The sequence below is a fragment of the Nansenia antarctica genome (assembly GCF_963989245.1).
Source record: "Nansenia antarctica genome assembly, chromosome: 5".
In the NCBI taxonomy this organism is placed as follows: domain Eukaryota; kingdom Metazoa; phylum Chordata; class Actinopteri; order Argentiniformes; family Microstomatidae; genus Nansenia; species Nansenia antarctica.
Genome location: NC_137690.1, coordinates 16332200 through 16346731, shown reverse-complemented (window position 1 = coordinate 16346731; position 14532 = coordinate 16332200). Strand labels below are relative to the sequence as shown.

Genomic DNA, 14532 nt, shown 5'->3' with positions numbered 1-14532 from the left:
CACGTGAGAGCACAGGAGAGAGAGGGGAGGACAACCACTGACATTACTAAAGCACATGCGGTCAGTGCTGAAACAAATAGAGATTCTAGTCTCCTGGGCCTATATTTCCCTACTTTTGTGTGACAGATAAAGATTACCGTTCTAAATTAAGTATTTATATTTCTACATTGTCCTGAATAAAGTCCATGATGTGCTGAGTCATGGCTCAGGAGACTCTCTACAGTGATGATCCCTCCAGAGAGATCAATGTATCCAAATTAGAGAGGAAAGGAGCCTGATTATTTCTGCACCATCCAATGAAGCTGATAAATGGTGGATATTTGTGGTTATGAGGATAATACACATGGGAAAATGAAAAGCAGTTGTGTTAAGAGAAAAACTATTGTGAGACTGCAAGAACACTCCAGTTGTGTTCCACACTGGAACACCACTGCCCCCTAGTGTTAGCCTTGACAGAGCTGGCAGTGTATTACATCTCTCCTCTGCCCTTGAATCCTGAACAGCCTCCAACTCTAGCACACGCACACCTTTTGCATTTAGATGTGACATTAAGTGAGTCAGGTATTTAAGGCCTGAATTTCCCCTCAGGGATCAATAAAGTACCTCTCTATCTATTTATTTATTTAGGCCAGGTACGTTGAAGTCGGACAGTAGATTTAATTAGATTTTTTTTAAATCATCACAGTACACGCATGTGAAGAAAGTACTTGATTTTATAAAAGATATCCAGTCCATTCCACAAACAAAATCTATAGATTTTTATAGGAAAAACATGCACCATTTAGATATCAATCTAATTTGATAAATGTAATCAGTTTAGCTCAACATTACTCAGTGATCTTATGACACTGACAGTGATTGCACTTGGGTCCATAAAGCGACCAATCAATCGCAATCATTCAATGACTGACAGGAGATATGACCAATCAGATGGCTGTGATTCAGACCACTGTGTTCTGTATGGCTCCCACTTGGTCTGATGACTGACAGTAATTGCACTTGGGTCCATAAAGACACCAATCAATTGCAATCATTCAATGATTGACAGGAGATACGACGAATCAGCTGGCTGGGAGTCAGACCACTGTGTTCTTTATGGTTCCCACCTGGTCTATCTGACACTCCACCACATCTCCTTTCTGAAACACAGGGGAATTCTCCATTAGTCCTTACATATGCTGAAGTCTACATCAACCCATAAGCCCCATCTTAAACACCTGCATATTGATATGAAAGGGTCAGACAGATGTAAGCAATATGGAGGTACTAGAGATAAAGTTTCTTCTTATAGGTTTTAGTGGATATTTTTGTCAAATTGAATACACCATCTTTAGGACTTAGACATGGGGCAGTAGCTAGGAGTTGATTTGGCATTCAACAGAAGACACTAGAAAAGAGTCAAATAAGATATAACCACTACACCACAGGTAGTTTGCTGCAATCACCTTGAGGAAGACTGGTGGGTCCCGGAACACACCCACACCTGGAGGAGTACCGGTCAGAAACACATCACCTGGACTCAGCGTCACAAACCTAACAGGACACAAACATAGTAGATGCATACAAGAAACACAGGTTGGGTTAAGCACACTTCAACAAACACTACTACTCTGTTCCATTGCCTGTGTGGACTCAATTGTAAGATACCACCAGCTGTCAAGATAGGGCATCATTATGATGTATTAAGCCAGCTCCATTAGTGTTACGAAGGTGACCTGTGTATGATAACCAACAGTCCTTACTGTGAGACCCAGGCTACCAGCTTCTCTGTCTTAAAGATCAATTGGTCTGTGTTGCTGCTTTGGACTGTTGCTCCGTTCACCAGACAGCGAACACCCAGTTTATGAGGGTCTGATTGACAACAAATACACAGAAAAACAGCCATGACTTTCTAATACATAATTAAAAGAGTACTATTCACAAACATTTACTCTTTCACAATATGTGCTCCTGTACTTTATCACTGTCTTCTCTCACCGTTCACAGCAGCAGTGGTCACTAAGGCTGGACCAAGAGGGCAGAAGCTGTCAAAGGTTTTTCCCAGCAGCCACTGCTTCCCATTGCGTTTCATCTGCCAATCACGTGCGCTGACATCATTAGCCACTGTAAACCCAGCCACGTAGGAGAGAGCATCCTCTTCCTGAGAGAGAGTTTGTGTTTGTGTGTGTATGTGTATATTATTGAGGGAGACATTTTGTTAAATATGGTAAAAATGTGTAATTAGTGTCATACATCATAGGCATCATACCTAGAGGGTTTATCAAACTCACCTTAATGTGTTTTCCTCTACGTCCAATCACAAAGGCTAGCTCCACTTCCCAATCCACTTCCTTCAATCAACAGAAACAGAGAAAATGGTTTATCAGCAGTTTGTGTAAGATCAACCACTTGAAATGGAAACCTTGTCTGTCTGTCAGTCCCTCCCTCTCAAGGCATCTCTCACCTGACTCTCTGAGGGCAGTGTGATGTCATCATAAGGCCCTGTGATGGCACTGGGAAACTTGCTGAATATGATTGGCTCTTTGGGGATGGGGGCGTTCTGCTCTAGACAGTGGTCGCGGTAGTTCATCCCCACACACACCACCTTCTCTGGGGCAAGGATAGGAGACAGCAGCCTCACGTCTGACCTCTCAACCACACACTGACCTGATGAGAGGGCTCTGACCAACAACAACAAAAGAGGGGGGGGGAGAGTGAGAGGATATTCCATCCTATCTTCGGCTATGGGTGTGTGTGTGTGTGTGTGTGTGTGTGCGCGCATACTGTATAGTCACCTCTGGGCACACTCCATGCCCTTCTCCCCCAGCTCCAGCAGCTCCCTCATGGTCGAGGGCATGGAGGGGTCAAAGGCCTTCAGATCAATGATCCCTAGCCCCTCGCCCTGCTCCACACCCACTCTGATTCCTCCATCACCTCCATTGTGCTGAAACTGCACCAACCGCATTGCTGCACCACACACGTCACGCTTTCCTGAGGTTGCAGACAGCCTATGAGAGAAACTCCTCAAGATGAAGGAGCGAAGAGGAAGTCTCATCTAATGAGAACAGAGAGCAGTAAATTACTGAGGGAGGGAGGATTTCTAATGAGAATTAGAGAGAGGTTCAAAGAGCAAGAGGAGATGAGAGATAGATTTACAGCAAGATTAGTTTCACACATTACAATGTCTGTTCCTAAACTGTAAAGTACGTTGTCAAAATTACTCTCAGATCTCTGCACCAGAGATGATCTATTATTACATTTGAAAGAGGCTTTGGCTGCATTTCTACAGGGGTTGGAGTGCCAGATAAATGGCCAACGTTTAGTAGATAATATTCAAGCTTCTCTGTCAGTCCTGCGAACTCTCAAGTAATGGTTTTATTGCTTACATTATCTGCCAACAGAATGAGATAAGCTCACCTAGATAACATCTGACTCTACGTGGTCAAGATAATATCATTCAGCAATCTGCAAAGTTAAGAGACGGGCTGAATTGTGCATAGGTCAGATAGTCAGACACCTTACCTGGCTGGTTCTCTCGTTCTCTGTATGTGTGAATCAGTTATATTTGCACAGTCAGGAGAAAATCCTCACGTTGAACTTTGGTCATAGATCGAGCAGCACTTCACCTCCCCTTGCTTTCTGCCTTGCTTGTCACGCACCGAAAGGCGTACAGTACATCCGGGTTTAATGTTTGTAGTTCATGGATATTGTCGGTTGTTCTAGCTAAACCCAAGGATAAACCCTTTTTCTTTAATCCTTCGCCGACGTGTGCATCGTATACATAATTCTCATACTAATTGCACACATTTGACCTCGACACAAATTGCATGTTAATTCCCCTGTAGAGACGTCACTTCAAAAACTACACTTCCCATGATCTGTTGAGGACAAGTCACATGAGAAACCAGAGTCGGAGCTTCGCTTGTCAGCTGATTGTCTTCTTTCTTCTGAAGACATCGTGACATCGCTACAGAATGTGTGAGCGGTAAGCTGCAGAATTCAGACATTTATGTGTCATTTTCAGTGCATGACTTTTGAAGCAAAATATTCTATCAGTAGTACTAAATTCGTTGTGAAAGCATTTGAATACCATAGCATGTGCATGAATTATTCATTGAATGAATGAATGAGGGTGGTTGCTCTTGATTTGGACCATCCAGTTTTAGGCCGTTAATTGCTAGTCGATTTAAACACACAGACACAGTAACAAGCTCGTCAGCTGTCTAGAGACCATGTAGACCTACTGTATCTTTGGAGTTGACAAATGTATTGATATTCAACAGATATTAAAATATCCCTTCTGCGAAGTAGTTATGCAATAGGAACATAGTCTGCCAATGTTCTGTTCCTAGTTTCCAGATTCACTTCTCTGCCATCGTTGCAGTTTTCTCCACAGCATGTCATGAGATGTATTCTCGTGCGAAATGAATGCGTGTGTGTCAGGTTAAAAGAGGAATGGAATACTGGAATCTGGACAACGCTGCACAAACAAATCATGCTGATGAATTAGACAATAATGATGCATTAGACAATAATGATGCATTAGACGGCAATCACAAATATTCTCAATTGTCCTATCCCACACTAGCCCTGTATACCTGCATGTACATATTACCTGCAGTTAACTTTGCAGCCTCTGCCTAGGTGTCTTGAACTACCTGACATAATTGTATGAACTGAAACAAGTTATTTAGTGGCCTTTGGATTCCAAACTTTGACCCAGTTTGTTATCACCTAAATAACACCACTATAAAGTAATTGGTATTATGACTTACCTTGCAGAGAGACCACAGCAAGTTACTGACCCAGATAGGAATGCAAACTAGTTTCACATTCTCTACCGTCACACGCTTCTACAGGATGGCCTTGTGAATTGCAGCTATAATGACTCAATGTCTCTCTCCTCTTTCGCTCTAGTGTCCAGCTTCAACCCATTGAGTGGACCACTGATTGCAAGAACCAAAAGTGAGTATCAGGTGGTGAACTGAGGTAACAGCAGTGTTTGTCTGTGTTTTGTGTAACTATATGTGTGCCTTTTCTCTCTCCCCAGTTATGATGGCATAGTTTTGGTCACCCAGAGCCATGAGACACTGCCCAAGGAGCTGGAATGTCTGAAAGGCATGCTGCAAGACTATGCCTCTGTATGTAACACACACACACACACACACACACACACACACACACACACACACACACACACGCACATAAAGACATTTCTTACAGTGTCTTGTATCAAAGTGTAAAGGTTTTTTAATGTTCTTTTTGGGACTCTCTCTCTCTCTCTCTCTCTCTCTCTCTCTCTCTCTCTCTCTCTCTCTCTCTCTCTCTCTCTCTCTCTCTCTCTCTCTTCCCCCCCCCCCCCATAGGTGGACAGTGGTATGGGGGAGGAGGTGGTGGTGTTGAAGTTCCCTGGTCTCCCTGGCAACCGCTTGGTGTTTGCCTCCACTGGCCCTGTTAACCGGGACTACGATGACATCAGGCGCTTCAGTGATGCAGCCATAAACGGCATGAAGCGGTCAGTCATCTTAGACATAGAGACATACACCTTGTAATAAACAGGGTGCAAATCAAGGGGGTGAGCTGAGCGCCCCCAAAAAGAGTCTGTGTAAATACGTAAATATGTTTATGACAGAATTTCCATGGCTGCATGTGCATGCAAAGTCCATTATATACAATATATAATATAATATATACAATATATAACCCTAACCCTATAACCCTAAGGCTAACCCTGACCCTAAAGTTTATTAACTGTCAGACTTTAGTTAATCACTGAAGCACATGTATGTGTTATGTGTCCTTTTATTGGTGTGAAGTGATGCTAGAATTGTCTGATTCCTATCTGAGGAAAGTCACTAGACCTAGTTAACAGAGAGGTAAACATATATCCATCTAAGTATTATTTCTGTATTTATGCATTAATCCTTTTACTTCTCCTGTTCATTACATGGGTATGAACTGCATTGGTCTTTATACCTATTGGTCTTGTATCTATCACATTTCCCTCTTAGGGCTATGAAAGCAGGCATGCAGCGCCCCCTCCTGGTCTGCCCTACCCACCCATCCTATGAGAAAAGCACTCTGGTGGCTGCCCTAGGAGCCCTGCATGCTCTCTACATGGTGAGAGAGAGAGCCACACACACACTCACACAAGCTATGAGAGGAGTGTTGTTGTTGTTGTTGTTGCCCTAGCTCTACATGCTCTGTTACATACAAGAATTAGATGCTCAGAAGTCCTGTCTCTCTATCACCCCTTTTACCACCTTCCCTCTCCCGCTCTCTCTCCCCAGCCCATAGAGTTGAGGGAGGTGAGTCTGAAGCCTAGCCCATGTAAGGTGTGTGTTTTGGGGCTGTGGGCGCCACTGGAGGCCCAGGCAAAGGCACTGGTGGATCTGGCCATTGCTCTGGAGAGTGGAAGGTAAGTCTGTTTGTCTAGTACATACATGTCGATGTAGAAATGTTTACAATTCAATTCAAACAACTTTATTAGTCCCACTAGGGGCAATTAGTTAACAGGAGAATGATGTAAATTATCTTTCAAACACACACAGTTCCTCCCTTTCTCTATTCTCTCCACCGTCCTTTTTCTCTGTTTCTGTCTCTCACCCACTCTCCCTTTCTGACTCGTCTTCTCTGTTCCCCTCCCTCTCCCCAGGATAGCGTGCCGTGACATCGGCGGTTCTGATCCGGAGCGTATGGCTGCCCCGCGGGTGGCAGAGTATGTCCAGGCTCTGTTCAAGGACAGCCCTGTGAAGGTGAGGATGTCCCTCGGTCTACTTGGCTGCAGATCACTATTAGCTTTGTTCAGTGTAGGGGTGGGCATCGACGATCGATAATTGATCGATAAGGATCTTGGTCGATCACAAAATAAAACATTTGGTCGATCACAATTTTTTTTTTTTTTTTTTTTGTGATCGACCAAATTTTTTATTTTGTGATCGACCAAGATCCTTATCGATCAATTATCGATCAATTATCGATCGTCGATGCCCACCCCTAGTTCAGTGTAAAACAATTGGAGTGCTAGGACCGTCACATTGCGTGACCCATGTGTGAACTAGCTCCCCCTTCAAGGTGATTGTTACTATGTTTTAGGTGGAAGTGTTGAGTGATCTGAAGGTGCTGGAGAAGGAGTACCCCTGCCTTGCTGCGGTCAACCGCTGTGCCAACGGTACAACCAATCACACTTCATTAATAGGGCCTTAAAGTTGTCCAACCATGACCATGTAAATGAGTGTGGTTCCCTCCCGTAGCTGTGCCTCGTCATCAGGCCAGAGTGATCAAGCTCCAGTATTGTGGTGAGGGACCCGTCAAACAGACTCTGATGCTGGTGGGCAAGGTGAGACATGCGGAGGGAGGAAGGGGGAGGGAGGGAGCGGGAGAGTAAGGGAGAGAGATTTGAGGGGTAAGAGTGTATGTGTGTGTTTGATAGAGGGGTGGGGCCTTTGAGATGAGCCTTTATTGGCTTAATATGGTTAACATCTGTATAAATGTCCACATTTGGACTGGCAATTAGGTACTAAATATTGTAGTGCGTGACTCGGACTGTGTGTGTTCCAGGGTATCACCTATGACACAGGCGGAGCAGACATCAAGGCCGGGGGTGTAATGGCAGGCATGCACAGGGACAAATGTGGAGCTGCAGCTGTGGCGGGGTTCTTCCAGGTGAATGACCTCTACTGGACATTACTGACCTCTCTGTTAACCCTCATCCACATTTTATAACAACATCTCTCTCTCCTATCAGGTCCTGGCCAAGCTGAAGCCCAAGAATCTGAAGGTTCTGGGTTCCATGGCGATGGTGAGGAACAGTGTGGGCTCAGGTCAGTGAGATCTCTAGTCTACTGTATAATGTTATGTTACTTGCTCTGACTGTCACACTAATGTAACCCTAACCCTTATTCACAGTAACGTGAGGTGTGTGTGTGTGTGTGTGTGTGTGTGTGTGTGTGTGTGTGTGTGTGTGTGTGTTCTCAGACTGCTACGTGGCAGATGAGTTGATGGTGTCTCGTGCAGGTCGCAGGGTGAGAGTGGGGAACACTGACGCAGAGGGACGTATGGTCATGGTGGACCTACTCTGTGAGATGAAGGAGAAGGTGATGACATCCCTCTCTTCTTCACTATCATAACCTCCCCCTGTCATCTCTCCCTTCTCCTTACAATCATCTAACTCTCCTCTCTCTCTCTCCTTCCTATCTTCTCCTCTCCAGGCGGTGAAAGAGGTGTCTCCTCAGCTGTTTACCATCGCCACTTTGACTGGCCACGCCGTCCGAGCCATGGGACCCAACTACTCTGTGAATATATTACCACACACACACACACACACACACACACACACACACACACACACACACACACACAAAGATAGATACAGACACACACAGACACAGCAGTAGATACTGTCACACACCAAGACACACATTTCAGTACTTTATTTTCACAATGAAATATTGAGTGACTCAAAGGTTTTAGAGTACAGGACAGAGTCCTGAGAGACATGGACATTACTAGCATTCCTTTCCTGATTGAGTGGCATTCAGAAATGTGTGTATTGACAATGGCGATGTGGATGCTTGCTGACTTTGCATCCTTCCCTGTAGATCATCATGGATAACGGAGCCGCCCATCGCTCTGGTAATGCCTTACAGTGGCAGAAAGGTGAGAATCTCGGTCCTACACACACACACACACCCTGGAAGTGAGACTCACAGAATGGCTTTATTTCACTAAACATGGATTCTGCTTTCCCAAAATAAGTGAGAAACATAGAGAATGCACTGTATATAAAGACTCATGAACTCAACAAAACAATATTTGTCTTTAAACTCTTCCTCCTTCTTTTGCTCTCTCTGCCTGTCTCTGTAGCGGGGGATGTGTTGGGGGATGTGTTTGAGGTGTCCCGTATTAGGCGTGAGGACTATGATTTCCACAAGGGCAAATCTGAGTATGAGGAGATCCTCCAAAGCAACAACCTTCCGTCCACCCTTACCCCCCGTGGACATCAGGCCCCTGCAGCCTTCCTCATCATGGCCTCAGGGCTGGACAAGGTACACATACAGTGCCCTCCATAAGTACTGGAAAGAGGAAGCATTTTGTCTTCTTTTAGCTCTAAACTCTTAATAGTTCGGAATTTAAATCAAACAATTACTATGGGCTCAAAGTAGAGATTAGCAGCAATGTTTTCTTTCAGATTGTTTTCACCAATTTGAAATTACAAGCATTTTTATACATAATCCCCATATTTTGGGGAACCAGTAGTAGTGTCAAGTACAATTGACCATTTCTCTGATTACTTTCTTTAGTAATGTTTTTTATGCTCTCTGTTCATCAGTGTGGTGTGGACTCTGCCACCCCTCTGCCCTACTCTCACATCGACATCGCCGGGTCCAGTGGTCCTTTCCCTGGAGTGCCCACTGGTGCCCCCATCCTCGCCATGGTGACCAACTACATCCTGCCCTGTGTCTAGCAACTCCAATCATAGAAATAGAATGTGTGTGGAATGGACCCTATTCTTAGTCCCACAAGAAATAATATGTAACCGTCTAAATATGGAAACGCCAGTTGAATTGACATGTTGCACAACACATACACAATGCAAAGAATACAGCAGTTTATTTCAAACATTCCAGAATATCACCCAAAGATGAACATGTTGTCAAGATAGAATTTATAGAACAATGTCTAAGATCCTAGACCCGTCTAAAGTTGTGTCAAATGTCGTCATCAATTTTGAATACACTCTCAGGGGAGAAATTTGAAATTTACAGTGAAATTTATAATTTTTCTATGCGTGTATGAGACTGGGGTGTGTGGCAAGTCATACAGTTGTGCAATGTTGTGTGCCAGATAATATCATGCACTTCAATAAAATAATTGATTTTCAATGTTGATGTGTTTTTAATTTCAGTATCCAATATTCAAATATTAAATACATTTATAATAATAAATTGGTTTGTGACTGTCACCAGCATGTGTAACTCTTTTCTGTAACTGACAGTATGCCTCTAACTGACCCTCTCTATGGGTAAACTGGAAAAAAGGAGTTGATAACAAATTGTCTGTATTAAATACGTTAAAACTTTCGTTTTAAAACAACGTCCACTCTATCCAGCAGCTGGAGAGAGAGAAAAAAACTCGCTTGGCGCCATTGAGTTTCTAAACGTTCATCACTTCCGTGCCATTGGATTGCAATGTAGGCCATTTTGGCTCAAGACAACTGTGTGACTAGCGTAGGGGAGTCGTCAAAAAAAGATCCAACATGGAAGAAAAAGGAACGTAGTTTCCTACATGGGAGGAGTCGGAGGGCAAAGGGAAATGACGACGGTATGCAAAGCATTAAAACAACACTTTAGCGCGCGCTGGTGGACCCATATTTTTTCCTCCAGCAAGAGTGAGGTCGTGTCGCACTTTGTGAAGGCAAACAAAGGCAGCACTTTTGTTACGAGTTTCGCTTGTTCGCCATCTACTGCAACTCAAGAGCGAACGTCTGGTCTGGGAGTAAACATCATAGCAATTTCTTGTCATTTCTATTAGAAACAGTACATAAACAACTTCAACATGTTTGAGGCTCGCTTGGTCCAGGGATCTATCCTGAAGAAGGTGCTGGAAGCCCTGAAAGACTTGATCACAGAGGCTTGTTGGGACGTCAGCTCGTCTGGTATCTCGCTCCAGAGCATGGACTCCTCTCACGTCTCCCTGGTGCAGCTCACTCTCCGCAGCGATGGCTTCGACTCCTACCGCTGCGACAGAAACCTAGCCATGGGAGTCAACCTCAGCAGGTGAGGAGGACAGCATGTGTACTTCATTGGCGGTTTCTGCAAGTGAACGTTGGTTTGTGTTCTGAAAGTAGTTGTCTTGCTGTTGCAGCTGTCAGATATACATTTCTCTCAAATAAATGGATCTTCCAGCTAGCTAGCTAGCTGTCAGCCTGGCCATTTTGACATGTCATGGCATGCCCCTCGAGTTGGTTAACTATAGTCAAATTGGCTTAACAATGTGATATTAAGGAAGATGAGTTGTGTAATGCTTTTAATGTAAATTCTCATTATTTGTTTTAATAATTCTATTGATGACTTGTAAGGATAAATTGATCATTGCTGTAGCTAGCTAGTGCAACTGGCGTGGCGCAAAGCTGCCTTTGAAAGGGTCATGTGACGTCATTTGAGCGCCAAATTTGCTGCATGGATGGAAAAAGTTGGCGGGATTTTTTTTCGAACCCTCGAAGCTCATATTTCGTACAGCCTCTTACCCAGAACGCCTGTAGAATGTACTGTAATACGTAATTCGTTAAAATATGAAATGTCTGAATTACCATGTTACAGTGTCGTATTTATATATAATATAGATATAAAAATATAACTTGGAGAGTAGATGACAATACCATGGTGCTGCTGCGTTCTATTGTCTGCCTAGCTTTGAAAGCCAGGTGATCTCTTATTAAGTGTTTTCAGAGGGCAAAACAAAATCACTGCAAATTGTTTTTAGTAAACTTTATTATCCCTCTTTGTGAAATATTTTTTGCAACGAATCATACTACACCAAAGACATTGACATTGGCTCATTATAACCTAACTAGTTGTATAGTGAAGAAACTACTTTGCTGTAGTATTTGGACACATTAAGGACACTGGACATGTGTTATATCAGAGGTATAATAATGGTATCCAGTCAATTTACATACCTACTGTTTGCATTAACCTGTCATTTATAAAGTCACTGATTGAGAAGCAGTTATGGTATGATTGAACTCTTAAGGTGCCAGTAATGTCACTGACCGACATGTCTCCTTCCCTACAGTATGTCAAAGATCCTGAAGTGTGCGGGGAATGAGGACATCATCACACTGAGAGCAGAGGATAACGCAGACACACTCGCCCTCGTGTTCGAGACACTCAGTGAGTTCCTAATCAGTCATCATTTAATAAACATCTGGATCTGTCATATTTTCACTGTCCCCGTATGGAAATGTTCTCCCCAGTATGAGGATATTCACCTCTTCCTCATTGCTCCCCCGCAGACCAGGAGAAGGTGTCTGACTATGAGATGAAGCTGATGGATCTGGACGTTGAACAGCTGGGAATCCCAGTAAGTGTTCTCTACTTCATTCAGGTTGCCACACCTTGACTCCCAAGGGATTGGAGTGTGGGGGGGGGGGGGGGGGGTGTGGAACTGTTATTTGGTCGTCAGATCAGACCAGATCATGACAGTAATCATGTTATATCCTTTCTGTCCCCCCTGTAGGAGCAGGAGTACAGTTGTGTGGTGAAGATGCCTTCTGGAGAGTTTGCCCGTATCTGCAGAGACTTGTCTCAGATTGGTGATGCCGTCATGATCTCCTGCGCCAAAGATGGAGTGAAATTCTCCGCCACAGGAGAGCTGGGCACCGGCAACGTCAAACTGTCCCAGACCAGCAATGTTGACAAAGAGGAGGAAGCTGTATGTTTTATTTTTTCTACCTTCACTGATTCAGCCCTCTTATATTTGACTGTCTTTTAAGCATAGATTGCATTCAATTGCTCTTATGGAATTTGGGCTTTTGCATATTAGAGCAGTACATTGATGCTTACAGTCTGTCTCAGAAGAGTTTGAGTTTAATATCTCCCCCATCCCCTCTCTCTCTCTCTCTCTCTCTCAGGTAACTATTGAGATGAATGAACCAGTGCAGTTGATCTTTGCTCTGAACTACCTGAACTTCTTCGCCAAGGCCACTCCTCTCTCCAAGACCGTCATTCTCAGCATGTCTGCCGACATCCCACTCGGTAGGATACCTGACCGGCCCTGTTCCACTTCACACCTTACATCCTCATCAGTCTTCTCCTTTCACCATATCTCACTGATAGACACTGTTCTATTTCATACAGTCTTTGTCTAACCAGTGCAGCGTCTAACCAGTGCAGCGTATGCTGTACTATTACAGTTTCCATGATCTCTGACTAATCTTTTGCTTTTTGCTTTTTCTTTCTTTCTTTCTTTTTACAGTGGTAGAGTACAAGATTGCTGACATGGGACATGTCAAATACTACCTGGCTCCCAAGATTGACGAGGAGGCTTCCTAAACTTGGCTACAACTGTCCAAGATAAGCAGAGAGTTGGTGTACTTCCTGTTTGGGGAGGAGGGCTGACTGTTGACTTTCCCTATATGAATAATGTCAGCATTTTGAATAATGCAGTATGAATCTAGATTGATACTTGATTACAGAAAGTGTTTGTGTTACAATGGCACTTAGCAACCCAACTACATGCTTGTTCTGTGACCAGGGGAGGTTTTCTAGTTCAGAAGTGTACTCTTCAGGATCATTATGATCCTGTGGATTAGACCTCCAAAGGGAAATTCAGCACTTGTCCACTCCACCTTCCCTTCTCCCTCTTTGGGAACCAATTGTTCTCATTCCAACTTGTAGATATGCGTCTGTAAATACTTTCTGTGGTCCCATGTTGTTAACCACCCAATTTTTTGTATTCATGACCTAAATGCCCCAATAAATGGATACATAATTCCATTCTGACTGTATGCATGTGTTCTATAAATTGGCTTTGGAACTGCTTGTAGATATTATCCTAGATATTCCTGATGAGATGTTCTATTTTCACTGGTTAGTTAGGAAACTATAACCCCCCCATAGTGGTGGGTAAATTAGCTTTGCATCATAACCATCCATTAAAAACATACATGTGGACTCAAAATATGCACTTGGAGGGAAAGTGACTGGTGCATCTAGCTTGTATAAAGTCTTTTTCAGTGTTTATCATCTAATATGCACAATTTTATGGTTAATACATGCTTAATACAAGGTTCTCATACATGGTCCATAAATGACTTCCATACTTCTGTGTGTTAAGACATCCATAATATATTGTTAACTAAATTGCCTAACCCTTAATTGTATGCAGACAAGTTGCTTGTCCTCCCATCTACAACCACTAGGTGGTGCTAATGTCAACACAAGATTACTAATAAACCAGCCTGTCCCTGATGTGAGTTTCCTGTAGTGTTCAGGATGTTTCACATCTCATGTTTGTAGCCAGCCTACACCTTAACATTAAGGTCTTTCTTGGTTTTAGTAATTTTGCCCTCAGGAGTTGTTAATGTTTCCCTCAAATCCATCTTAAAATAATAATAATAAAACAACTTTAGAGACTGATGCATTAAATGTAAAGTGGTATTTGATGCTGTCCAGGTTAATGTCACATTCAAAAATTAGGATACACTTTCTAGTAGTGTGCTTTTGAAACAGGAACAACAGAATGTTTTTGATAGGCCTGAGGCTTGCAGTCCTCATTGTTAGTGTTTTCTCATAGTGCTCTGATTGGTAGATTCAGATTGGTCATGTTCTTCCAAGAGATCCCGCCCTCCTGTAGTTTTATAAACCTCTCATAGCCAGCAGCAACCCGTTCAAAGTAACTGTGGTAACCCCCAATGTGGACTAGTGATTTTCCATTTGGTCATCTACACTACAGTATCATGTTTGCATAATTAAGCAATATCACACGAGAGGGGGTGCTGTTATATTGAATATCAGCACGGCTGTGACAATACAACAATTGCAAATTCTA

The 14532-nt window shown here is 43.3% G+C and overlaps 3 protein-coding genes across 4 annotated transcripts; 2 read left to right on the top strand and 1 right to left on the bottom strand.

Annotated features, from left to right (window-relative positions):
* Positions 1-695: 695 nt before the first annotated feature.
* On the bottom strand, positions 696-3627 carry fahd2a (fumarylacetoacetate hydrolase domain containing 2A). 2 transcript variants are annotated; one of them, XM_080532174.1, is made up of 8 exons: positions 3502-3627; positions 2775-3079; positions 2444-2660; positions 2271-2330; positions 1978-2140; positions 1743-1851; positions 1446-1533; positions 696-1139 (listed from the first exon to the last, which is right to left on the bottom strand). In XM_080532174.1, the coding sequence occupies exons 2-8, from the start codon at positions 3032-3034 to the stop codon at positions 1077-1079; spliced, it is 960 nt and encodes a 319-aa protein (XP_080388300.1). In that variant the 5' UTR covers positions 3035-3079; positions 3502-3627; the 3' UTR covers positions 696-1076. The 2 variants fall into 2 exon arrangements, with proteins under 2 accessions (XP_080388300.1, XP_080388299.1); XM_080532173.1 differs by having other exon boundaries at positions 3495-3615.
* Positions 3628-3919: 292 nt separating this feature from the next.
* LOC308158846 (putative aminopeptidase W07G4.4) lies at positions 3920-9861 on the top strand. The gene is made up of 16 exons (XM_080532555.1): positions 3920-3964; positions 4897-4944; positions 5030-5120; positions 5346-5494; positions 5991-6099; positions 6270-6397; positions 6635-6734; positions 7075-7150; positions 7233-7318; positions 7540-7644; positions 7727-7802; positions 7957-8075; positions 8190-8273; positions 8580-8637; positions 8845-9026; positions 9311-9861. Exons 1-16 carry the CDS (start codon positions 3954-3956, stop codon positions 9443-9445), a joined length of 1557 nt encoding a protein of 518 aa, XP_080388681.1. The 5' UTR covers positions 3920-3953; the 3' UTR covers positions 9446-9861.
* A 514-nt stretch (positions 9862-10375) lies between these two features.
* On the top strand, positions 10376-13463 carry pcna (proliferating cell nuclear antigen). The gene is made up of 6 exons (XM_080532392.1): positions 10376-10757; positions 11776-11873; positions 11996-12063; positions 12220-12414; positions 12614-12737; positions 12958-13463. Exons 1-6 carry the CDS (start codon positions 10537-10539, stop codon positions 13032-13034), a joined length of 783 nt encoding a protein of 260 aa, XP_080388518.1. The 5' UTR covers positions 10376-10536; the 3' UTR covers positions 13035-13463.
* The last annotated feature ends 1069 nt before the right edge of the window (positions 13464-14532 follow it).